Below are 27,163 nucleotides of genomic sequence, written 5' to 3'. Positions count from 1 at the left end.
TCCCCCCCCCCCCCTTACGTTTGTATCTTCGCGCGCGCGTCTTACCCTTAAATTAGGATATACAGAAAGAACCGTTGAACCTTAATCGCTACGTATCCGATGTGTACAGTGTTTTTGGGCGAGAGAAAACGATGCTACGTGGTTGGTGGGCCCCTGAAAGGTAACGCCGTGGGCCCCGTGTGTACGTGTCCGCGACACGTGTCCGCCGCCGCCCGGTGGACCTACGACAGGCCTGTCCAACTAGCGGGCCCTTTAAAACCGCGACTGTGCGATACATTCTTCGCGTACCGACACGATAATCGCCCTTCGGCGAAGTTCAGCTCGATTTGCGCGACATCGTTTCGCTTGAAGGGTCTTGTAGAAAAAAGTACGCAGAGATGGAACGGCGGAGGGCTGATAACTCCCGTGGAAAATAATGTCTAAAAATACAAAGTGACTGGGAAGAGGAAGAGGGAGGGGGAATAGAGGAGGGGAGGGGAAGAGAGCGAGACACAGAGCGGGCAAGATTATTCTTGCCGCGTGAGGATTAAATCGGGACCGATTCGACGAGAGAAGATCGGCTGATCCGATCGCCGTGTGATCGCGAGACCGCTCTCAGCGTCTCCCTCGGAGTGATTATTTTGACACGTTAGAGTTGATATTTCCCTCGCGGACGAGGAGGGAACGCGGTCGGTCGTTATCTTTGGATCGCGCGCTAGCCGACCGAGCGATAGTCGAATTTTCCGGCCGATCGATTCAGCGGACGAACGGACCGTTCATCCGCCGCCCGGAAGTTGGACAGGCCGTGGCCTATACGTAATCCGTCCTGCTGGCGTATTCAACCCGAGAGATTACGATTACCGGCGAGTATTTACATAATTCGAGTCGCATGCGCGTCGCGCGTAATGACTTGGAGCAGGCAATCGCGCAATCTTCCACGAAAATCTCGCATATCTAAGTAGTCCAGCCGGCGGCAACCTCGACTAAGGTAAATAAGGAATAAGGGAGGAGGGGAGAAGGTGGTAGATGGAACGGAAGACGGGAACGATGGGGGAGGAGGAAGAGAGAAGTGAAGACCCGCGGAGAATGAGACGCGGTAACGGGCGACGAGGAGGGCGAGAGGGCAAGGATGAGAGGAGCAGGGGAATGAAAAAGGAGGGCGGGCGGGTGGACCGTAAAGTCCCGGGAGTAATATACTATCTATCACAAACGGAAGTAATGGTGTAATAGTTATGGACATTTCGAAGTGAAACGCTTATCGCGCTAAAACGACGCCCGCTACGACGACTACCGCCGACACCAGCACGCCCGCCAGATTCCTCTTCGCTGCCGACGTCTTGCGACGCTGTATCGCTGCCATCTTGTCACCTGAAACGGCAGAGACAGGTGGGTCTGTTAGTGAGTCGGGAAACTGAGAAGTCGATCGTTTCTCACCGGGTGCGCGATATCGATGTGATCGGCGCGCTACATCGACAGGGCCGCGACGGAAACGTGCACAACGTGCGGAGAAAGGGGGGTAAGATGACGATTTGCTCATTTTTCTAAGCTAGTAACGAATAAATCGGTCCTTCGATTCAATATGGGGGCTTTCGATAACGATAAATAATTTGTTGTAAACTACAGTTTGACTTCAGTCTGTCAGATACAGTAGATGATTATAAGAAATATATTTTGGATACACCTATATATAATTTTGTGTATTTCTTTATGAATAATCGCATAGTTAAAATAAATATTTTTACTTTCTCTATAAAATTACTGTTTATATATATATATATATATATATATAAACAGTAATTAATATAATATAATATAATATAATATATATATATATATATATATATATATATATATATAGTAACGCATTATTTTTCATTTCTCATATTGCAATATTTTTTTAATTGGATAAATAATACAGTGGTTAAGGAGTGAGATGATACATCATGTGTGAATATCATGTGCAAAATGACGTATTCGTACATTTTGCTTTAATAAATATTAAATTACATCGTCACAAATCATATTTTCTGTTTATAAATCATAATTTTTATGTGCACTTTATTTTATTTGTATTTCACTGTGTTGTATAGACATTATAATAACAAAGTAATATAAAAAGTTTGTGAAAATCATTTTTTATATATATAAAAATATATTTATTTTTAATTTTCGTCATCTTACTCATACATGTGGATAAAATGACGAAATTGATGCGTTCTCAAAAAAATTGAATTAAACAAGATTCCGATTTATTTGTAAACATTTCAGTTTGTACAGATGATAGGCAAAACTTTAGCTTCTCAGAAAAAAATTGATTATTATTTTTATGTCACTACGAAAATGAGGAAAAATCGACAAACCTTAAGGTCGTCATTTTAAGCCCTTCTTCCCTATTTCGTAAAGTTGTTTTCATCGGAAACGTTAGCACTACGAAACATTAAATGACGAAACGTTAACCTTTGACTGAACCGCCGCGGGGACGAGCGCGTATTCTCGGGGAACGCGTTCTCGAAGAGTCGTTAGATTACGTGCGGATTAAATCCGCGCGCGAAAACAGATGCGAATTCGCGACGGAGCGAGCGCGTTTCACGTTAAACGGCTGGTTTGATTCGAATCCATTATTCATATTGAACGTACGTATGTACGCGTACGCCGTTAGACGAGCGAAAGTCAAGATCCGACGGACCAATCTAATCCAAATTCTCCTATTTACCGCACGTGCGATGCGTATACACGCCTCTTACTGTTTGAATAATAAATTTAAATAGCAGCGCGCATACCTTCAACGCATTTAACACCATGTGCATTTCGATTAACTGTGCTGAAAGCGTGATTGAAGATCTCGTTTGACTCGCTTGCCGCTTCGCAATGCACATAATGCTCCAAACGAATGAAACTGGTACATTGGAGAAAAGAAATGATCACTTGTACTATAATTTATAAATTTTCCACATTTGTGACAGATGAATAATTGTTTCAGACCCGTGTTTATAGGACATTTTCTGTTTCATCAGAAACACGCTCCTTAAATTTGTACAATGTACCATGTAACATCGTACATAGATGAAACATTTCACCATCTCATGATTGTAATAGTTGGGGCTTAAAGAATCGGAAAATTAGGGAAACTCGAGCGCCATCTTGCGCTGCGACCGGCTAGAAATAGACGTGAAAGGGAAAACAGCACTTTTCCACGATGCCTGTTTTACATTCAGAGACGCGGCTTAATCGGCGCCGGGTGAGTTAATAGTCAATTGTACTTTTCACCCGATAAAGCTTTCTCGTGTGGCGCGACGCCGTTTGCGTCTTAAATACCGTCCTAACGCGGATTCCGTCGCTAACTCGGATTAGCGGCGATGGAAGATCCGAAAGATTTCCATTATAATTTCCAATTGAAATTGTGGACTCCCGGACTCGCTCTCTCGACGCGTCTCCCGTTGCATACAAAATTACTTCCAGCGCTCTGACGCATTGCAGCGTTGTATTCGGTGAAACTGTACAGAATATGCCGTGGATTACTGAGCTAATTACTGTCGTAGTTACTCGCACTGTGCGTCGTAGCTACCGCGGAATAATTGATGCTGATAACAGATATATGCCGCATATTATAAATTGCGTTATACAATACCGCGTGTACACGCTGATATTAATTCGTCGTTACGAGTGTTGGAAATAATCAAAGAGTGGACGGGGATCTCCAGCTGATATCGATGCGAGCGAATTATTTCTAATCGATATCGTGCCTTCCTCATTTGCGTTTTTATGTTCTTAATGCGCGGTGCAACTAATTGTCTATTTGCTGACACACAACGTTTCTGAGCTGCAAATGAAGTCGTCCCCGCGATCGAGACGAGCGTAGTCGCGTGTGTAATAATAATAATGATATCATAATCGCAAAAAGTAAATGTTAGATTCATGTTAGAAGCATGTTAGATATATTGCGAATTTGTCTTCTGCCTTTGAAGCTAAATAGCCCGAAACAGCGATATTCCCTCAAGAATTCGAAAGATTGGCTTCAAGTTACTCGGACCGTCGGTCGTTAATATCTAGAATGGGAGTTCTAATGCGCGGTGTGTTTTGCCTTAATTATGATTATATTATAGTACCCAGGTCGAAATTTTAGTTCATTAACTCCGCAAATTCCGTCGTACTTAAAGGACCGATGGAGAATCTCGAGGTACGCAAACTATTGTTTTGCTTTGATATTACAAATGATTATTTACTGCCGTTTCCTTCATTCTGAGCTTCAAAGGACTTGTTTCAGAATTATTTGATATTTATGAATAATATGATGCAATATTTGTTAATATCTTAATATTCTATTTGTATTTCATTGCTAATTTTGTATGCATTCATAATTTTGATGAATGTATTAATTATATAATTTATTTAACTACACATAATATGTGAAGTAAGCAAATATTAAATAACTAAAATAAGTTAGTAATGAGATTAATGGATTGATGAAGTAACAAACTTTTCTATTCATGATTCTTTTGTTATATTTTTATTAGCGTTAGAGAAATTTTGACAGAATTTCAATTTCAATTTCAGAATGAAGATGTAAATGCAACTATAGCAGTTGTATATATCTTATAATACTAATATAAATATAGACACATTGTAATAACAAGGTTTACAAATAAAAAATGAAAAGAGACGTTGACAAATTTGAAACGGGATGCTTTGTGGCTTGAGGAGAATATTATTATACGCAAAAGCAGCACTTGTAAGATTTATATTGAATTCTAAAACTGATATTCATGGCTGCAAATTATTTACGATCTTAAATTGAGAGCATAATTCATTATAAATTTGTATTCATGGACCGTTATTTCACGGATCAATATTTCTTGTTGTGTGAACTACATGTGGGTTCAGGTCGACGAATAATCAAAGATTCATGAGAAATCATAATTATGTATTATTCGTCAAATGACGACGAGTCATGAACGTCGGCCTATATTTCGATTCAGGTATTATTTTATTCTCTATAAGTACGTCATATATATATATAAATTGGAAACATTCTGTATAATAAATGATTTGACACATTTGTAAGTCTATGATGTATCGCTGCCCTCAACCCGGCGTCCTGCGTCCTCCGTTCTGACTTCCTGATCCAGTATCCTGGATCCTGGCTGCTCCATCGTTCCGGATACTCGTTTGTAGTACTGACACTCACGTAAATATAATTTGATTTTTGAAACATTAAATATTGAGCCTGATTAAATATTTCATAAGCCGACGAAAAATTTTAGTCGCCCAATAGGACTGATAAATAACGTAGACGATATATTCCGCAGTATTCATATTGCTGGAAATGTAATTCAACACTCAAAAAAATATGCGACGCATGAAGGTGACTTTGATCTCCTTGAAGGCTCGGAATGTTTTGGTAGTGTTGATTATTTATCCATCAGTCCTTTAGCCGCGGGCGACAAGCTTAGCTCGATGCGGAATGACATAGCCATTTTTGCCTATTGTTTTGCACACCGCGTAATTTCCCGCTATCGTGTTATTATATCTCGAGTCAACGATCGACATATGTACGTGCCGTAGCGCGGAGTGCGCATATCGATGCGTTCGTTATAATTCCTGTCGGGCGATCAAAATTTCGTTAGTCTTTGAAATATTTAATTTCAAGATTTATTCATATTCGATTTCAATTACGGGCTCTCGTCGATATCGTGTTTATTAACACATATTTCTCCGATAAAATCATATTTCGAGTGTCAGTGCTATTGTTAATCTAGTATCAGTGCCATGAGGAATAATCAAAAGTGCCACGACGGAAACAGGATGTTGAGTTGCGAAGTCAGGACGTCTGGACATGATCAGCGATACATCAAATATTTCCAGGTATGTTAAATTATTTATTATATAAGCGACTTTCGATCTTACTGGTCATTTGGCAAACTTATCGAGCGTAAGGAGATACTCGAGTCAAAATTTGTATCGATATTTATATACAGAAAAAAATTTTGATTGAATTTATCTATCAATGAACAAACTAAACATGTTTCGGTTGAAAGAAAGAGAATTTTTGATTGTGAAAACCGAATTTGGTTTATAAGAAAATTTTGTTTCGTTCAATCAAAACGCCTTTGGTTTGTTCATTGTCAGGTAAATTCAACTAAACTTTCTTCCGTGTAGTCATAATAAATAATCATAGCTTCGTAAATCTCTGATTATTTGTTAACCGCAAATCTGTATTTGTTTAGCACAAGAGATATTGATTCAATATATTTGTAGCTAAATAATGGTCCATTAATATAATTTTATAATTAATTATCAATCAAGGATCATAAATATTTAACAAATCTGAATACCGGTTTTAGAGTCTAATGAATTTTGTTAGAATTTCCAACGTCAATAAAAAAAGTAAAAAAAAAACAGGATTATATATAAAAATTAAGGAAGTTTACGAAATTCATTCATCATACACTGAGAATAAAGTACTTAAAAATTTATTTATAAGATGTAAGATTTATTTCACAAAGAAATAAAGTTTATTTCACAAATATAAGGTTTATTTCGGTAAAACACACCTTATATCCCATAAATAAACTTTTAAGTATTTTTTGTGCATTAATCCATTAATCCTAATATTACCTATATTAATTATTTAATACTTACTCATTTCGCACAATCTATTTACAGTACGTAAATTACATAATACATAAATACATTGCTTCCTGAAATTAATAATAAACATTAAACGTAGATAAAATATTGAAATAATCAATTGTCAAATAATCCTGAAATAGTTTTAAAACTCAATATGGAGAAAATAGTAAATAATCATTTATAACAATAAAGTAGGGCAATAGCCCGTATAGTATTATATCTTGGCATTCTCAATTGGTTCCTGAAGTTCAACGAAATTTACAGTTTAACGAAGTATGTTTTAACGTAGAATTAAATTTCGATTCGAGGTGGCAAGGAAATTTTATAGTTTTTGAAACGTTCGTTTCTTCTCCTAACTTAACGATCGATGAGTATCGCTTACTTTTCCAAAACACTTTGGATACGCCAGTTTTTTTTTCTTACTAGGATGTTTCCAACGTACTAATTTCATTAGTTTAGCCAATCTTTTTACACCATTGATCCGTGCACATATATGCGTATATGTTACCTCATTGTGCAATTCGCGTGCGCGTTATAACGCGAGTACTCATTTGCGACTAATTAACCAGCGACCAACATTTGCATCGGACTTGCGGCGTAGGTTCAAAGACCATTGCGATTTCTGCTTTCACGCGAGACGAAGCCTTCTGTTCTAAACGCTTTCGCCTATTCGCCTGTTTCGCTATTTACAAGAGATGGTTGGCTGTTACGACCGTTTCCGAAAGTGTGTTTCGTTTCATCGTCCCTGAACCACTCGCGCATGTATCCCTTTTGCGTCACGACCGTGAGTAACAAAAAGGCGTATGACGCTCAAAGCGACGTTTTGTACAAGTTTCCTCAATTCTCGTTTACGCGTATCATACACAGAAGAGTATACGTTTCTCACCAGTGACACTTAATTAATTCTTAACTGCGCCTTTTATGGATGTTCGAGAACTTTTTCGTGTTCTCTGGATCTCTTGAAGTGGAATTTCACTCGAAAAGTATAGCAACAACAGAGCTACTCAAATTTGAATGACTTTTCACTTATATAGAGCGAATTCCCCATTCTGAATTGTTGAGCGAATATTTTCACTCAAAGGAGTGAATCTGAATGTATTCCACCGTTACAGGAATAAATATTGTTCCTTATTACTTGATTGCTCAAAACGAATTTTATCGATGATTTTCGTAGATGTATTTTTTGCCTGGCGCAAGTTCTTTCGACACGAGCAAGAAAATATCATCGATCAATGATCTCGAAATTTTTTATACTATCTCTATTTCAGTCTCTTTTATCGTCCTTTCATTTTTCATTATAAGAATAGTTCCGTTACTAGAATTAAAAACGTGCTAGCCGTTTTCGTACCTGTGATACATATAAATAATGCTAACTTTGATTTTACAATTATCTCAGCTTCGGGTTCACGATCAAACTTTCTTTAATTTCACATGTATGTTGTTTCAATTAATATGCTGTTAAAATTTTCAAAGATTACTAAGAAAATTAATTTACGTACCAATTATCTTGAACAACAACTTGATTGACAATTACGTAACTGACAACTAACTGACTAATAAGTTTGAAATAACAATAATGCACAGGGTTTGTCATCCATCTCCCGCTATAATGGAATAATGGGTTCAAAGGGTTGAGTATTGTTGCTGTGTGCCATGGCCCTTATCCAAACAAACTTGCGTAATCTCGAGATACTCGAGTCAAAATCTGTATCGATATTGCATATGCATAAGGAAATCAATTAATCATGATCCGTGCGGCGAAAATGCGTGTCTCTTTTTTAGACACATGATTGGTGAATTTTCTTGCGCATACATTTAGAAATATTTTTTTGGTATTTGTAACTGTAATCGCATTAATGAAAGAATTACAATCAGGAGAACCATTTTTCTAATAAGTCTTACCATGATGTCCCTGATAACAACATTTTACACGCATATCGTTACTACTATTTTTTTAGTTAAACTAGAAGATATAGTTGAGGCCGGAAATGATTATAATTTTAATGAGATTTCTCTCTCAGTGTAGACAAATTCACTCTATATTCTAAAATTCATTGTAATTAACGCATTCACTCATATGATAATTCGATAATAATAATAATAATAATAATGATAATAATAATAATAAATGCAAAGTTATGCGTGAGAAGCATAGAATTCCGCCGAGAACGCTGCAATTTGCCGCGTTCTATTCGATATCTGGAATAGACGTGTTCGTTATCGATCACTTGTATGTTATATTTTATTTCGTATGTCGAACAGATGCAGGACCACTTTCGCTGATTAAACCTACGTGGTTAATTAACCACCGGCCGATATTTGCTTCGGTTTTGCGCCAATCCTAGGAAGACCGTGATGATGTTTCCTCTCAAATAGAATCGTAGTGACCCGCTGTTAAACGGAGTTATTTCCCATACTCGTCAAACCGCAAATACGAGCACCGGCCGGGGTGGTTAACGCCGTAAACATCGTATCGCTTGCGGCCGACCGGCGTGCCTTTTGCTCTTTTACATTTTCGACCGCATCCCGTCCTAACGAATTTATCTTGGCAACGAGGAAAAAATTGTCGCGCGGCGACATGTCGCGAAACCGACGAATTCCCCTTTGCGCTTATCCCAGTGCTAAACACAATTTTCTCGCTCGGCAAAGGAATCGAAATTCTCGAAATTAAGGTCTCCTCCTTTTATGTCGTTTCGTCGCGAAGAAGAACATTCCGGAAGAACATTACTCTCTATGTAAGAATCGTACACATTCGGCCAATACTGAAGACTGGCGAGGTACCAATTCAGTACTGAAATACGTTACGATACCAATGCCTTAAATAAGAAAGTGGGAAATGTCGTGGAGCTTAAATAGCTCAGTGGTAAAAGCGATTGTCTGGCGAGCGGAAAAGACTCGAGTTCGATCAGCTCTCGGAGTCTGCTTTGCTCCGACGCTTTTCACCTCATGTGACATTAAAAGTAGGCACGGTACAATACGGTTGTGATATTAACAATTGTACAATAGGGTAGAAGCTGGCATTGATTTTTTAAGACAAGAGAATTGAACGATCAATAATTCAAGTTAACTTTAAAAGTCTGTTCGTTTTGTAGAAAATTGTCCTTCTAACAAGGTACGTGTCTACCTTCTGACAAATAAGTCGGTATTTACATTAAAACTTCACGGTTATATTATTGTCCCTTCTCAGAGAAAGTTTATTTGGAATAAATATATAAATTTGTAACAAAACGGTATGTTTTTATAATAAATCCAATTTTTCTACAATCTATTTTAATGGGAGACCACATCACCACCTCCGCTCCTCATCTATTATGCAATATCGCCACATTTTCATAAATAACATCCTAAATGTGGTGAATCTTTCATAACTTTGAGTGTAGAATCGATCGAACAACGCTTTGACGAATGTAATCGTTAAGTTTTCAATTTAAAATATTGATTATTAACAACAACAAAGCTATTACGAATTATTAAAAATTATTAAAAAGTTATGTGCAAAATGTAAATAAAGAGCTGTAGTAGTATCTTCTCCTTTAATAATAATCATTACTAGAAGTTTGTACTGTCGTAGTATTGGGAATCGATAATTCTTGGTACTTTTGCCAGGGATCGGCGCAGTGAAAGTATTGTCTTTCCGAGTCTCGCTATCATCCTAGTATTTCAGTATCAAATCGGTATTGACATCTATTATTGTTCACTAAAAATCGGTACCTCGCCAGCAGTTATTTCCTACTTGGGTCGTTAGTCAACGACAGACGGGATAATTCAATCTCTCTGTAGATTCCCTCAAGGGGACACGGCCGTGTCTTTGATTGTGACGCGCGTAGTTGTGTTTTACAGCGAGTTTTCGAGCGAATCGTAACTCGAATTGTGACTGCATCCCCCCACTAACAATGACGGAGCTTAACTCATCTGCCGGGGCCAATAGTATTGATTGCGGCGACTGAATAGCTCTTGGGTCTGCGAATAAGATTCTGCGCGAACTTTGTCAATTAAATCAAAGTGCATTCAAACATTTACAGAATACGCGCACTGATTGCGGGATATCTAATGACCTCCGGCTCGTATATTTATAAAGAAGCCTCGCGATGCCTCGGTGAAGTGCCTCTCGAAATTATTTCCAAATTGTGCGACGCGAAGCGCAAGCTCGCATTCGATATTTCGTTCGTACTCGATGCTACTTCGAGTTTGCACACGACACATACAGAAAGTACCGACAAGACAACGTTTGCAGGCACAAGAGCTTCGATTAATTGTCCCGTGAAATCAACGAGACGACGCGGCGAAGCCGGGGCGCATCTCATTTGAGTATTCGCGCAAGATCGCGCGGATGTTCATAAAAGTAACACGAGCCCTCCGGATGCATGATCCGGGATCTACGCGGAAATCGTGATTTGGGTCAGAGTGCATTTCAGCATTTACGGCCTACGTGCATCGGTTGTAAAGACGCTCCCAAAATCTAATGACAAACAGCTGGCACAACTCGCGGAGGATTTAATACCCCGAACCTTCGTAACGAGAGAGTTTGATAAGGATAAGTCCGGCTCCTTCCGTGCACTGCTGCTGCACTATCGGCTGTAAAAAAAGAAGAGAAGAGAGAGGAAGAGAGAGAGAGAGAGAGAGATGAAAGTGAGAGAAACGATGAAGATGGATAATTTTATTTGGTTAATATGGATATTATATTTCTTTCTTTCGTTACTTACTCCTTATAAACAGTCTCGGCGAAAGACTTTTTATTTTGTAGCTCGCGCAAGAAAGTAGATTTATCTCCTCGTCGCGCGTCTCGGGATATTCGGTCCCTCGCATTCATCAAGAACGCTTCTGAAAAAGTTTGGCGGTTTTTCAGATAAGTCTATCTTAATGTCGCGAAGAGGTGCGGGTATCGGAAAGAAGCTCTCTCTCTCTCTCTCTCTTTCTCCCTTGAGCCACGGCGGCGGGGAGGGTACGCGTGCCGCTTGGAAAAACGACTTTATAAATTCCCGACAACGGTCGTATCGCCAAGTTAATTTTATACCGTTGTTACGATCGAGGAAGTCGTTCCGCGCAACTCCGTTCCGTGCCGATATCTACGCGGGCATTAGCGTTAATAGGGTGACGACATTTACCTCACAATAAGCCCGTCTCTTTCTCTTCTCGTAAAATGAAAACGCCCCTCCCTCCCCCTGCGATCTTCTCTTATTTCAATCTTCGTTTCAATCTTCCTCCTTAATCCAGATTTTTTTTTCTTTTAAAAATCACCTAATCCCCGTTTATGCGCGCACATATACACACGCGTACACTGCGAAATTCTGCGCTCGTAAGCAAAGTTAGGCCGAAGAATTGAGTCCGTATAAAAGTTAGACAAGATACTCGCCACGTTTACGATGCTTTTAGTGTCCGCCGAATAACGTCGTCGCGGGGCCGGAATCCCGGCGAGCGGTTCGCGCGCGCGCGCTATAATTGCTGGGAAAGGCGCAAATAAGAGTTTACGAGCAATTTTCGCGGTTACAGCCGCGACGGGGAGACAAAGGTCGCAATATACGTGTGTTAGATGCAAACACCCGTTTACGACTCGATGATAACTGAGTGGGAACGTCGCGGTGGTTTCGTCAACTCGTCGGTTCGGAAGCTCGCTTTAACGCGTCTCCCACGACGGTATGTCCGCCCACCTTTAACGAGATTGCGATTTAGTATCGCCGCGCTAAGCCAATTTACCCGGCGCGGTACGGCGCTTAGATAATTTATCGCGACACGTAGTCCTTCCCTCCCCTCCCCCCCCCCTGCGTCGTGGCGCGTAGCTCGCGGAATTTGCCGGATAAAGCGGCTGTCTCAAGTTCTGCAATATTCATTAAGGATTTTGCGGTGTCTCCTCCCCTCCCCATTCCCCTCCCGGCCGGCCTCGCCGGGTCAAAATAACCGTGCGGATGAAACAACGCGTTAACCGAGCCGGGAGTAACCGGTAGTTACGACAATCCATCATTAGAGCCACGCGCCGCCGTGCCGGCTCCTCGGCAAACGCAATAATCCCGTGGGCAATGTTTACAGACATAATTGTGCCGCTCATACCGAGCGTGTGTAACCGTAGTCCATCCTTTAGGAGCTGCGCTATTATTAATTCGTTATTAACGCGACGTAAGAATACGTACGTAACGTAAGTACGTACATTCGTCGGTAGATCTTCGCGGCACTTTGCCGGCCGCGAAGATAACGGCTGGAAAATGCCGATCGGCAGCGAGATCGGCGAGACGGTATCGTTAACGCGCCGGGGCGCACGGAGATTTCATCTCGTTATCGCGCGTGTGTAATAATTAATCTTCCCTCTTACGCTCTGCGAATAACAGCAAAGGCACGAAGTACCTTCTTGCCGAGCTGACGTTAACACAGTGAGCCTCGCGATAAACGCGAGACGAAGCGCAATGGATGGATGTTGAACGCCCGCGCGATTTAAGGAGATGTATTAATAGAGAAGAATTCTGTATTCTGTGTGGGAATTATGCCGTGTGAAAAGTACACGTCGAACTTGAGTGAGAAATTATCTTACGATTAGTTTCATTATCAATATTAGCTTCGTTACCTACTTATCCCACTTTTGAGGAAATCTCTCTCGACTCTTTCGCGTTAAACGCTTCGAATTAGATATTGTTTTTAACTGTGGCAGCAAAACGTTGGTTTTGTAAGCAGACGGAGCAACCTACTTAAGATCATCGTCATTGTTTCAACTCCTCCGAGCGTTTCGTATTCTTTAAGTTTCACTCGAAAAGTAAACTGATAGTCGAGCCGCTTGAAGTGATCTTCCAGTTATGTAGAGAGAATTCTCTATTCTGAATCGTCGGATGAATATTTTTTACTCGACATCGAAGGGTAAATCCGACATTGCATCGTCGCGGGAATAATTTTATTCTGATCAATTGAAAAGTTCGTAATTTTCTCGCACGGAATCAGAATCCACTTTAAGTTTAAGTGAAACATTCATTTTCACGATTCCTTATATCAGTATTTCAACTATCATTTCAAGTGAATTTTCACTCGTTTTGGGCAAGATTTCGCACCAAGATAGACATACTCTTTAAAATTATCCGCGGTAAAATCTCACTCGAAAAATAAAATGACAGCCGAGTTACACGAATTTGAATGTTCTTTTCGCACACATAGAGTGAATTCCACGTTTGAAATTATCAAATCTGGATATTTATACTTAAAATCGAAGAGTGAGCCCGATATATCCGCCGTCGCAACTTAATTCTAATCGATTCCAATCGATTGAAACTCGCACGGAGTCGGAGAATCCACTCTAAGCTTGAGTGAAACGTTCACTTTTACGGTTCCGAGGGGCACTATATTCGTAGTGCCTCGAGTGAATTTTTGTGCTCACTTCGAATGAGATTTCATTCCGAGGAGACTACGAAGCGCTCGCCGGATGTCGCGCAGCTGTGTAAAGCCGGCCCGTCGCGGGGAATTTAATTACACAACCATTCGAATTCGACGACGAACAAACAGTTACGATTAATTACTCAGGAAATACGGCTGTGGAGGGGGGGGGATTTCTTGAGAAGGGGGAGAGGCGACTGGATGAGGGCAACTTCGCCGAGCTATACGGCGCGACCCGGGGAGACTCCGACGTCCACGACGTCGCGGCGCCTCCGATGACGACCGCATTTGTCCCGGGCCGCCTTGTTACGTCAGCGTTCTCGTCGTTAATAATATCGCGGCCGTCTTGACCCGGCCTATCGATATATCATCGCCGGTCGCACGCCCGGCGATGTAATCCCGCCGTAAATTTGCCGTCGGGCGGGGAGGAAAAAAACACGGGCCGCGCGGATCTTTCTTCCTGTCTCGCGAATATCAAAATTCATGGTGCGCGGCGCCGCGCGGCCCGCCAGATTTGCAACATTCATCGGCGATACGTGTCTCTTCCGAAACGCGGCGCATGCACACTTTTACCATAATTTACGGCGAGGCGTTGCCCCATATGTTCTCGAGGCTGTGAATTACGGACCGTGCACGTGTGTGAGGGTGGTTGCTGGCTGCACGCGGCGGCTGCAGCGCGCGTGCATGCATGCATGTACACACACGCACTCTCGCGACGCGTGAGAACATACGTGGAATCCGTCGGTTCCGAGCGCGTTGCGCTCTCGGTAATGGAGTCCATATCTTCAAAATTTAACCTGAAAGCTTAGTACTTCGCGGAACAGAAGGGACGCTCGTATAACGGTTTATCACGCACGCGATGGACTCGCGCTCCTCGCATGCCCGCTTTGTGTATGCCATTGGCCGGCTAACAGGCCAGCTATACCGATTTTACGGCACGGCTTCTAGTTTGATCGTCAACGGAAGTACCATCTCGCTACACGAGGCGTCTCACGCGGGCTCAATTTCGTGTCCGAATAAGGGACGGCGATATCCAGGCGGAACGGGTTACGAGCGCGATTTCTCACGTGGCTCCTCGTCTTGTGTACTCTTCTACTTATCGTCGCGTATCTGAAACGACACTTCCCGAGTCGACATTTTCTCCCCATGTCGAACCTTTGATTCCGCAGCACGGAAAGAGTTAAGGTAGCAGGAGTGGTTCCATTTTAATGATATACGCCGAAACTTTTCGTTGAATAATGTAATGCAATTAATGCGGCGTAACTAATAGCGTAATTTACTAAACTTGTATTGCGTGACTAGGATATAGGGCAGACCGGGGAAAAGGTCGTTGGCTTAAGGAGCAAGTTGCCTAATTAATTATTTTTCTTGTTTTCTGACAGGTTACAGAATCGAGCAAATAGGGATTTCGTAACTATCTTTGACATGTTTGAAGTCGCCGCTTGCTTGCTCATTCTATAACCTGTTAGGAAGCAATAGAAATAAATTAGCCGACTTATCTCTTTTTAGCCAACTGAGAGAAAAGAGAGAAGTACCGCAATTAAGTGACAATTAATTCAAATGAAATAATTACTTTAATACCCCTCAGCAAATATTTACTTGAATGTAACGCTTTTTCCTTTCAATATAGGAAAATAGTTCCCCTGTAATTCTTTCGTTCATACGATCACAGTTACAAATACCAATAACTTTGTTCTCGGTGCAAATTGTCCTCACAAGATCGTCAAAGCAACGTTCAAATTTCAATTCGGACCGTTCGTCCAGAAATTATACCTCGTTAAAATCCTCGGCGCTCCGACGCGCCGCCATTTCACAAACGAGCGTGCCGAGTGATTCGACAGCGTGTGTTCGCTATATAATTACCGTATCGCGCATTCAATCGTGACTATGATCGAGCCGGGGGATCTATCTCCGCGAATGATGACGTCCAGGTGAGGTGAGGTGTGCAGTGCGAGGATCCATGCGAAAGAGCGTTTGTGAAAAACGGCGGCGACGCGCATCCACGGCACATTAGCATGATAAATCTTTCGGGCCGCTCCGAGTTTCTCGTAATCCAATTAAGATTTTCGCGAGCCCCGTCCTCATCCTTTCACATCAATTACGGCGAGCCGAGAGGGGACAGACCTAAAATTGCGGCCGATTCTCGTCTTGCTAAAGTCGTCGAAGCGCGCGAGCGAGCGAGCGAGCGAGCTTTTTCGACGACGACGCGGAGCCGACGGGGACGTTTTTTGCCGAAAGAGCCTTGGGCTTCTTCGTCAGTCAACGGCCCTTGTTAGAAAGGGGTTAAATTGCGCTATATATACACATCGGAGGGTGGCCGGCGGGTGATCGATCGTCAAAGGATCGAAGAGGCTCGTCGTTCACTTTCACACGCACGCACGTCACTGTGTGCGTATACACACGTGCGTGGGTACGTGCCGCGCGAGATTCAGTCGTGTCACGTATGTTCTCGTGTGCGAAACGCGGAAATAACGGAAACAGTCGCGCCGGGTGAGGGTGAATCTGCCCTAAAGCGGAATCGTTCCACTATGTTAGTGGCAAATAAATCTACCCTCTGGAGTCGAGGAAATTAGGCGACTCCGCGCGATGTTACTTTCGCATTCTCCGCCGAAGATTCATCGATAACAGCGCGATTCTCGCATCGTTGTAAACTCACGCGTATTCCGCGCGCGATTTGTACCTAGATCGCAACCGGGCCGAGATTTTCCTTCGGAGAAAAATCGCAACCGGTATCATTCTTCCCCGCAGTCCCGAGAATCTCGACATGAAGTTCTTTTCGGAACTCTTGCTGAAAATAACAGAAATTAAAAATAACACAAAATAGAACTTCGTTACAATCGTGTGGAGAACTTCCCGGAGATCGTGTGCGTATCCGAGTTGGAGCGAGAGTTTCCGCGTTTCAATTATCCCGACTCGGTCGTCGGGAGGGCGATCGCGAGACTTCGTCGGGGCTAGGATAGCCGTGAGAGGAAAAGGGCCGGTATCGATTAAGGACGAGCGGACGCGCGTAAACGAAACACATCGCTTATACTTGCCTTCGGTGACGAAGACGAAGATCGATGCCGGTTTGGTGTTGGAGGCGCTGCACGTGTAATTACCCGTGTCGGACTCCACCGCCTGGCGAATTGTCAGCCGACTCTGAGTTGGTCCTGGATCAGTTTGTACGACCACGCTGCCGCGCGTGGTGTCGTAGTTTATCATCCGGTTATTGTGATACCAGAACACGTATTGCGGCGGCGTTGGACTCTGGAACAGATAGAAGAAGAATGGCGCTGGTTGACAAGCGTGAGATTTAACGCGCGGATTTTTCCAACACAAAGGCGGCGCCGTCGGTGGCGGCCACGACGCCGGCGACGACGAGTCGCGTGGGTCCCGTGCACGCGGCCCGTGACATTCGTTGTGAGAATTTCTTCCGACAGACAAAACGCCTCTTTGTGCTGAGAACCATGGACGCCGGGATCTCCCTTTATTGCTCTCGTTCGCTCATCTCTTTGGACCGATACTCCAGGGAGATCAATGTCGAGATTAAAAAATCCCTGACTCGTGTTCATTTAGATTTAATTAATATTCATATATATGTTCCCGTACAATGGCACCACTCGACTGGTATTCTTTGAGTTTACACTCTTTTTGTCTGAAAACATTGGAATGTCTGAGTCGAAATTTTGATACCTTCAAGGGTGATCTACGTCTATTTAGGTGGCCTATGTATCAGTAAAAATTTATTTGAATAAAAATGAGAATGGCTTATAAGAGCCTATGCACGAAAGTTGTAGTATAATAATAAGGAAAAGTAGAAAAAGCATCGAAACTGATATACTATTTTGCTTTTGCGCTCTAAAACCCCGTTGGTGTAAAATTAAAATTTATACGCATGGATGCAGGTTAACAACTTTTCTTTACTGAAATATACGGTAGTTTTATGAAAAGTATTACATAATTATGAGAAAATAACTATTTTTTAAGATGTTTAAGAACCGACGTTTCTCGAAAATAAGTTCCAATCTAACATATCCATGATACTTATAGGAAAATATATAAAATAAATAAAATAAAAGCATTGAAATTATATTGTCTAATATATTTATTATGTATCCGTACATATTACATTTAATTTTACATTTTTTTAAATTTTAATAATTTTACGATTTTAACAATTTCCAATTTCACGATATACTGCTTCTTTATATGGGAAAGAGATTCCCTCTGATTTCTTTCCGACAATTTTAAACTAACAAACAAGAAAAACGAAGGAAAATCAGTTGCCAATACTACACTCTTGTTAACTTCTTTCTTGAACCTTTAATTCTACAGATTTCACTTTGACGCTACTGTGAGCAACTTACTTTGACACGAAAGCAGTGTCGGAACGCGAGATAGGAAACGGAAATTTAAGATATTGTCACGGTTAAAGTAAGAATAAATTATAAAGTCAACTTTAATTAAAATTAAACCTATTTTGATATCTTAGCTTCTATCGTGTTGTAAAATTAAGAGTTTAACGTAAGGCTAAAATTTCGACTCGAGAGTTCGAGCGTCCTCTCGGGAGACGCCCGACGGCGTCCATACTGCGATGTAAACGTTACATGACACCCGAAGCGCATTGTAGCGCGAGGACATCCTTTATCAACCTGAGAACCGACGCGAAATAGAAACTCATCGATATTCGGCACGTGTACAAAGCGTCTCGCAACCGAATATGTTTTAATGAGCGTGCAATCGTAACAGTCGCGCGTCCTATTATTAATTAACAAACCGGAAACGCGGAGATCTCATTATCTCTTGACTAAACTCGAGGGGTTGACGATGCGGCGAAATTTGGCGCTTTAATCGATATCAAACGGGCTCCTTCGTAATTCGGGATTCTAGTCAGAGATTTAATCGCGCTTTAATCACGCTCAACGTCGCGGTCACGGAGCGACGATAAAGGATCGCGCTCGCGGAATTTTCGGCGACGGGAGATCGACGCGGATTGTTTGAAACAGTAATTTTAAGTTGCCGCGGTATATGCACACACGTGGGGTAATTTCGCGTGCGCGGGACACTCGGTGTGTGCACACGCGGCAAGTACGCCGGAGATATATTTTGAAGTAATTAAACATCAACTTGCGGGAGTTTAATATTTGCTTTTGCGAGCGTCGGCTAAGCGCGCAAGAGAAATTGGTTACAAAAACGCGAGTTTACATAATGCGCGGCTTTCGTTGAATGAGCGTGCGCAATTCAGCTGTGGCTGCGAGCGATGAGGCCCATCAACCGTTTATTATAACGCCGGATATATACGCTTACTGCGGTCCTGTCACGGGGTAGAATGCAGGAAGGATAGGTGCGTGAAACTGCACGCTGTTAAGGCAGAATATCCGCAAATAACTTGCTATTTTAACGTCGTCAAAAAATGTGCAATACACCGTGACGGAGCAAGAGATAAGAATGTATGACTTTGAGATTCTTGTTTTGGTATATTTTATATGTATATATATATATATATTTTTTTTTTTAATATCGCTCGTTGAAACGTTCCTCAAAAAGATTTCGAATGCACAACTTTGTTATAATTTAGAGATCTTTTGACGTAATCGTTATGTATATATGTAAAAGATATGACAGTCTCGTTGTTTTTTATCGAATTTATCGAAAAGAGAGATTCAGTATAGAATAAAAGCACCAAAATTGACACAGATGTGGTAAACCGACATACTCGTGATTCTCGATTGTAAATTACTGACCTCGATCGGGCGGAACATGAATTTCAGCACTTTTATTTTATTTTCTAATACAATTTTCTAATACAATATTTTATATTCTAACACAATAATTTTAGAATCTTTCGTGACGATCGACTTCAAATTTTCTCCAAACAGCTCGAGATATGTCTCGATGCTTTTCCTGTTATTATGCGTTTTATTTTTTATATAAACACGGAGTATTCTTAAATGTTTGAAAACATCGATACCGTGAGACGGTAACTCGGTGTCCAAAGAAACATGTACCTCGCCAAATAAAATGTTCTTTCCGTAGAGGTGACAGTACATCGCAAGTTAATGCACCGCGAAACACGCGGTCCTGCTCGCGTGAACTTTAAACTTTAAAGAAGCGCGCCATGTCTGGAAGAAAAAAGATCCTCGTTTTCGCATTAACGTCGGACAGGAAACTCGGACGAAATGCGACGATGCGTCTCGCGCACGACGTTTCGGTCGATAATCTTTAAGTTTACTCAACAAGTTAACAGAGTGAATGCTGACGCGTTTCGTCTCGTTACAAGCCAGGTATGGCGCAGCACGTGCCGCAGTAAGGTTTAGCATACAGGCCTTATATAGTGCATAAATTTCCGCCCAATGTAGCCGCGGGATCAGATATGCGGGATGTTGCTCGTCATCCGTTTATTGTAACGCCGGATACGCGTATATTGTGGCTGCCGCAAAGCGCAGGAAGAATAGACGCGCGAAACTGTACGCAGCGAAGTGCGGATACCCGAGGATTTTCAGCTTCACGGCGTTCCGCCCGGCAAAGCGAACACACAACCAGGTCGGAGGCCACGCATTCCTCCGGGCTAAATGCTCGTTCTTTCGTTCCGTTCAAGGCTCGCCGAGCCTCCACGGCGAAATATTCAGCGCGGTGTTTGCGAGCTCGAATGTCCACGGGGAGAACGGCCATCGCTTCGCGTTACTATCGTCATTACGTCCGGAAAAAAGTTTGGCTGAATCTACCTAAAAAAATAGACGTTGCAATGAGTTTGTTTCTCCCAAGATTACGCGTAGTATAGTGGAAGGATTTATTTGGTTGGATCTATCTGGCAAATGATTAAAAAAAACAAGTTTGATGCAAATGAACTTTTGAAGAAATTTGGTTTCCTCCAACTAAAACGCGTTTGGTTGTCCATTGTATATTCGTACGTGAGTTAATTTTTAATTAATTCCGGACTTACGACAAATAACGCACATTCCCCGGGAATGTAATTATCGAGCGGTCATTTTGTTCGTTCGATTAAAACGTAATTCGCGATAATATACATTGTCTGAACAGGTTGTCGCGTCTATCATTCCGTTCTCCTCGCGATTCGCAGAGCTATGTATAGTCTCTCGTTTTTTTTCTTCCTAGAGGTTAGGCGTATAATACATTTTAAATTCCTCTCTTTTCCTTGCAAGATATTTCAGCGTATTATCGTGTAATTAACTCGGTGAGGCCGCATGTTGCGAGCTTTTTGAAATATTATGGTCGATTTTACGCCACCAGAGACGAATAAATCCCTCCGAGACACTGTATGTAATTCACTTTGTGCTTTTAGGGATTCATATAAATTATCCCATTGTTCTCGCGAGACGACAAAGTGGAGTTTCAACGTGGTAATACGCGTTACACGGTAGAAGAAAGCGAATTATATCAAGCAAGTAATACAAACTATTAGCATCATGCTAATTGCGCCGACTTATCCTGTAGCGGTACATATAAAGCGTTATGCATGCATAATGTAAGACGCGCGATGGTTTTGTGTTACGCGAATGCGGATTACGATGTCAATAAAACGATCGTAAATATTTGACCGTGAGCAAATCCGCTTTTGCATAAATTTGCATTATAACCGCGACGGTATAACAAGTATGATTTGCAAACAATAGAACGAGTTATTAATATTATATCGATTGTTATGATTACAAAGGTACGTACATATGAGACTGTGCGGTGGCTAAAATTAATGCGCACGTGTAGATAAATCAATAGATTTCATAGTCGAGTTTTGTTGAATTTATATGACACCGTACACATATTTGACAAATTCAGATTAATCGATATGGTCCGATTATATTCGTGGCCGTAAACAGACGTTGTTTATCATTTTCGGCTATCGAGTAGACTTACATGCGCCACATATTACGCGAGCGTGACAGTTGTCCGATACATCGCGACAATTTGCGGGATAAATCGGCAAAGAGCAACATTCATTTTTCTCAATCTCTTTTCACTTAACTCTTTACCTACCGCCGTAAATAATACGTGAATTTTAATACGGCTACTTGATTTTAATACGGTTTGAACACTTTTTTTCGATGTTCGAGTTCGAAGGAGCTACTTGATAATACCTTCAAATTTGGAAATACGTGCTCGTGGCACCTCCAAATTCGAAGCACGTATTTCGAAATGTCCCTCATAATTACATAGAGCTATTATTTCAACATGAACCTCAAATCTTGGTGATATATGGTTAACAGTGTACGATCACTAGAAATTTTCAATTATACGTATCGGGTCTGTTTATTCATGACTGTGTTTGTATATCTATAATTGTCAACTAAAGTTACTTGACGAAATAATAATGATGCACATATGCACATAATAAAGATTGCACATGTTGCTTCTTTATTAATGATTATAATTTTATGTTTTACTTTACAAATATAGAAAGAGAAACGAAGAATATAGTAATATAGATGACAAATATACAAGTTTTACATAAAAGCTTAAAGCTTAAAATTAAAGCATATAGTTTAATAAACTATTTTGTAATTATTGCAACTAATTCTAAATGATTATTATTATTTAATACTTGTTGAAACTATTCAAATTTAATTACAGCAACTGTTAAAATAGTTTATCGAGCTATATATGTATTAATTCTATTCATAACTCATATAGTTGTCACCTATATATTTGCCACTATGTATTTTTTCTGAACGTATAGACTTCCACGTGGTAAGATATTAACAACGCGATACGCCCGACAGACGTTCGTTAATGATGCTCTGAAAAGAATTTTCCGTTTTTACGCGATAGGTCGCCTAATGAATCAGTTTAATTACACGTGTAACGAGGGGGGGAGGGGTATCAAATTGTTCGGTAAATCCAAACGACTCGAGCGCGCACGTAAAAGCGTCTGGGGGTACGAGAGATAGAGTAGAAACGGGCGGATTATCGTAGACATGTAAAATCTCGGTAATCGCGCGTGCGCATTAAGCGTTCTCTGATAATGCATTAGAAATAGCACAACTCTTTCCGACGTGCGGTCGTGTCCAATAAACTGCGCCGACGATGTTGCGGGAATTATGCCGCTTGCTAAATGGCTTGCAAGAGTCGACAACGCGCGCACACGCGCGCATGTGCCGGGCGCAAAGTGAAAACAGACGGATTACGGCGGGCAAGTAGAACGAAGCGCGATTGACGAAGCTTACTCCCGTCACTTCATATTCCGCGTCTGCAGACGTGTAACGTTAGACCCGACAGAGAGAAAGAGCGAGGGGGGTAAGGAGAGGGAGAAGGTGAGCAAACGCAGGGTACGTTTGCCTACTCGGGCGGTACAAAGCGAGTACAAGCGAACGGCTGCATCTTTTTGCCGTATCGATTTGATTCGCGGCTAATTGTATCCGATTTGAGCGGACTTTGAGTCCCTGCACGCTCGCACGACGACGCTTAGCCCGTCTAAAGTGAATTTTACATGCTCGTCTGCTCCTCGCTATGAATCATTTCGATTTCCAACAGGGAACGCCCGCGCTCCGCATTCCGTTTCGATGAGGAGGTGAAAAGAATAGAAACGTCATCATCGCACGTTCCGCGTCCGAAACGTTCGGCACGATTCGGCGCTGCGCCTCGAAGGATTTATTGCCGCGTTTGTGACGTTTTCTTAAATAGAAATAGTTTCGAAAATGCCGAATTCCGATACCATTCTTTCTTCGGGAACAGAGGTGAGGCGGCTCTCTGTGCCGTAATTATCGAAGGAATTTTCACGGGGAGAAATATGCAGAATACGTGTCCTGGGAACGTAATGCTCGTGCGTGAAAATAATGTTGTTAACGTTGTTAACAATATGTTAATAATAAACGTATATATGTACGTATATCCTCTCCCAGTGAAAAATACAGGGTGTCCCAGAGAAAAAAGAGAATACCTAAATATCTCGGAAATCTAAACACGGGCCTAAATATTAAAAAAAATCAAAAAATGTATATTGATGCAAAAGTTTCGTTTTTTTAGTCCGTTCTTCGTTCTTTCATTCGTAGAAATCCTGAAATTTCTGCGACCGCGATTTTATGCAGCTATCGAAGAGATGGCGTGTTATCGAACAAATCAGCGCATAATTTGATTGATTGTATATTAAAATAAATAAATGTTACATGTATAGATATTTTGATTAAAGAACAAAACGAATTTTTGCATCAACCTAACAAAACTATTTTGTAGTTATTGTAACTAAATCTATATGGTTGCAATAATTATAGTTATCGAAAAGTATATTTATGCTATACCAGTCAGATTTAGTTTCACTAACTATAAAATAAATAGTTAAAATATTTTATTATATACATTAATTCCAAATATAATGCTTGTATAATTGTCAGTTTTGTTGTCAGTTGCCACGACTATATATTTTTCTCTGAGTGTGTATATGTACGTATGTATGTGTGTATACATTCGTAAAATCGTCTGTATGTGTGTATATATTCGTAAAATCGGTTTCTCAAAATTATAATGAAATGCAATTGCGGTTCTATAAGACGAATATGTTCGAGAGAAGCTATTCTCTTGTCAGAGTAGTGGTTAATGCGTGCTCCGTGCGATGCTGTTTGACATGATGGAATATTCAAGAGAGGAATCTCTGACAGCGCATCTTACGGAGTACTTGATGCATTCCGCGATACGCGCGATCTATCTTTCCACGCTGAAAATGCGCAGGAACAATGTGCGATGTAGGATCAATTGTAGTAATTGTGATATAATGGAATTTTTATTTCATTATCGTAATTACCACGATTGGTAATAATTAATATAATTAATTTATATATAGCGAAGTAGAATGTAAGCATTAAAAATTTAAATTGAACGTGAAATTGCAATTATATTTTCGACTATAATGAAGAATCGCTTTGTATAAGAGAGGACAATTTTGTAATGTATAACAAACAACATTTTTTCCGTCTTTTGCACATCCTCTCTCTCTCTCTCTCTTTTGCTTTATCGAGAAGTGAACTGTACGAGAATAACTGGGGTAAATTTCATTCTACGTTCCAGATAAAGGATCGACCTTATAACATTAACAAAAAGACGTGAATTGATTTTGATGTAAATAGAAAATGTAAATCGGCAAGGTGTAAATTGTTCGTTTAATTTAATGAAATCAATGCGGCAGTCTCGAATATCCAATTACATTTAAGAATTCTAAGGCGCCTCGGAAACTCGTTAATACAGAATTTTAATCAAAGGAATATCCCTTTCCTTCCCTCTCTCTCTTTCTCTCTCTCTCTCTCTCTTGCGCGGCTCTCGCTCTCCCGATAGGATTATACGTTAACTCGGTCTAATGGTACTCAAAATCTTCTTTCATACAGGTGAAATATTAAATCGCTATCAACTTCGCCGATAGATGAAAGTTTATTCCAACAAATATCTTAGGAAATTCCCTTCGTTTGCGCGGCGAGGAAACGAGCGCGGCTTTTATAAATATGAAAACCCGCAGCGAACATCTCTCTTGCCGTTAATAGTCGCTTAAAGTACACAGTTTCAAATTTCCAAGTACGTGGGTTCTAAGCAGACCGGGGGTGTGAGTCTATGCAGGGTTAATTGCTAGGTTGCATGACGTGCATGTCGGCGACGCAATTGACACTAGTGTGTCACGTTGTTACGAGCGGACAGCAGTCTCTGTTTTCCGAGGCAAATAGAGCGACACGACGCACAGGCTTTATTAATGAAACAGTCCGCGTCTCTCTCTCTCTCTCTCTCTCTCTCTCTCTCTCTCTGGCCGCTCAATTAACAATCCACTTTTGGTACATACTCGACGACTTGAATCTTAACGTTTCTCGCAACACGATTTTGAATGATTCATTCCTCATCGTTATCTAAGCTTTTTTGCTCGGCATAGTGCCTCTCGTTGGGACCATAGTAATTTAAGAAAGAGATATCACAAGAAAATATGTAATAATATTAACACGTAATTGAATCAACGCCTATATTAATTAATAGCCTCATCAGAACGTGACGAGAGAGATCTTTTCTCTTTCTCTTTCTTTCCCTTCCCCTATTCTCTCTTCCTCTCTCCCTCTCGCTTTATCTTGTTAATGAATTTTTATTACGTCCGTTAGAGCGGGAAATAAAAACAGTCATTGAAGGCTGATGCTCTTCAGTCCTAACGGTATTATTATTTACGGCGCTACACAGCGCGTTCATTTTGAGATAATTCACGCCCAGCGTCATTTAGGCGTTAAGTGCGTTCGTCCGTGGTGTAATTATCATCACTGCATTTCGTCGCGTTGACTCCATTTCGACCGTTTGCCAGGGAAACACCACCGCTATATAGCATGGCATTTGGCATTCATTAAGAAAATAATACCGTGGCGCTTTGAACACGGAGATGCAAACACGTATATTGTAATCCGACTCAGCATCTTGATGTTTGCCACTCATGAGAGACAAATAATCCGTCGTGCATTATTTACTTTCCCAAAGTACTCTCCGGCGAGAAGATACAACAAACGTGTGAGATTTATTGTTACGTAATATGCGAGTGGATTTTGCTTGTATACAAAACGAGCGAATGAATATTCCTCGATCACGCTTCTTCGCGCGCGGTAATAAAGATATGTGTTATTACATGCAAAAAATACTGTCTCGCCAGACAGCGAGAACAATTATAGATAAATAAAAATTGAAAAAGAAAAAGGAATGAAAATGCATAATATCATCGCTATACAACATGCTGTTTGTGAATTTCGCGAACTTCACGGCCTTGCAAACTCCGCGCACGGAGAAAAATAATTTAGAGGGACTATAAACTTTATACTATTGTAGTAAGTTGTAGCCGTCGCAAGTAAATAAATATACAGGATGTTTCTTAAGTTTCTGCCCAATATTTCAGCTGATTTTTTAGTCATTTTATGAAGGAAAGTTCACACGAACATATAGAAAAAAAAAACAGGCATATCTACACCCTTCTTCGCTGTCCGTCTCAATTATTTTCCTCCGTACTGCTCGCGAGTCCGCCTCGCGCATAAACGCATCCGGCGATCCGCGTTTCGTCGGCCGACGGAGCGGCCGTCGCGGACTGCATCGTAATTCCTTCGCGGGACGTAAATTGGCACCTTTGCCACGCTGATTCTCGTTTGCACGAGTTCCTTCGGAGAAAGTGAAAAGAGATGTTTGCCCGAGCGGCTCTTTCGACGCGACCGTAAAACTCGTCAGCGGACGGTGATCTCGGCTAAAGATAAACCGAGTTACTTACCTTTGGCCTATG

At 41.2% G+C, this 27,163-nt stretch overlaps 1 protein-coding gene across 4 annotated transcripts in view; it reads right to left on the bottom strand.

The window, feature by feature from the left end:
• Nucleotides 1-14: 14 nt before the first annotated feature.
• The window catches only part of LOC106751103 (lachesin), a 366,970-nt gene continuing 339,821 nt past the window's right edge, over nucleotides 15-27,163 (bottom strand). For all 4 annotated transcript variants that reach the window (XM_014631887.1, XM_014631888.1, XM_014631885.1 and 1 more), the window contains 2 exons: nucleotides 16,992-17,202; nucleotides 15-1,347 (listed from right to left, as the gene is read on the bottom strand). In XM_014631887.1, coding sequence (XP_014487373.1) covers nucleotides 1,235-1,347; nucleotides 16,992-17,202 — 324 coding nt within the window. In that variant the 3' untranslated portion in view covers nucleotides 15-1,234. The remainder of the gene's footprint in view (nucleotides 1,348-16,991; nucleotides 17,203-27,163) is intronic.

Source organism: Dinoponera quadriceps, unplaced genomic scaffold (genome assembly GCF_001313825.1).
Source record: "Dinoponera quadriceps isolate SergipeBrazil2010 unplaced genomic scaffold, ASM131382v1 scaffold7286, whole genome shotgun sequence".
Lineage (NCBI taxonomy): Eukaryota > Metazoa > Arthropoda > Insecta > Hymenoptera > Formicidae > Dinoponera > Dinoponera quadriceps.
The sequence above is the reverse complement of the archived record's forward strand: the minus strand, read 5'-3'. Positions and strand labels throughout refer to the sequence as shown.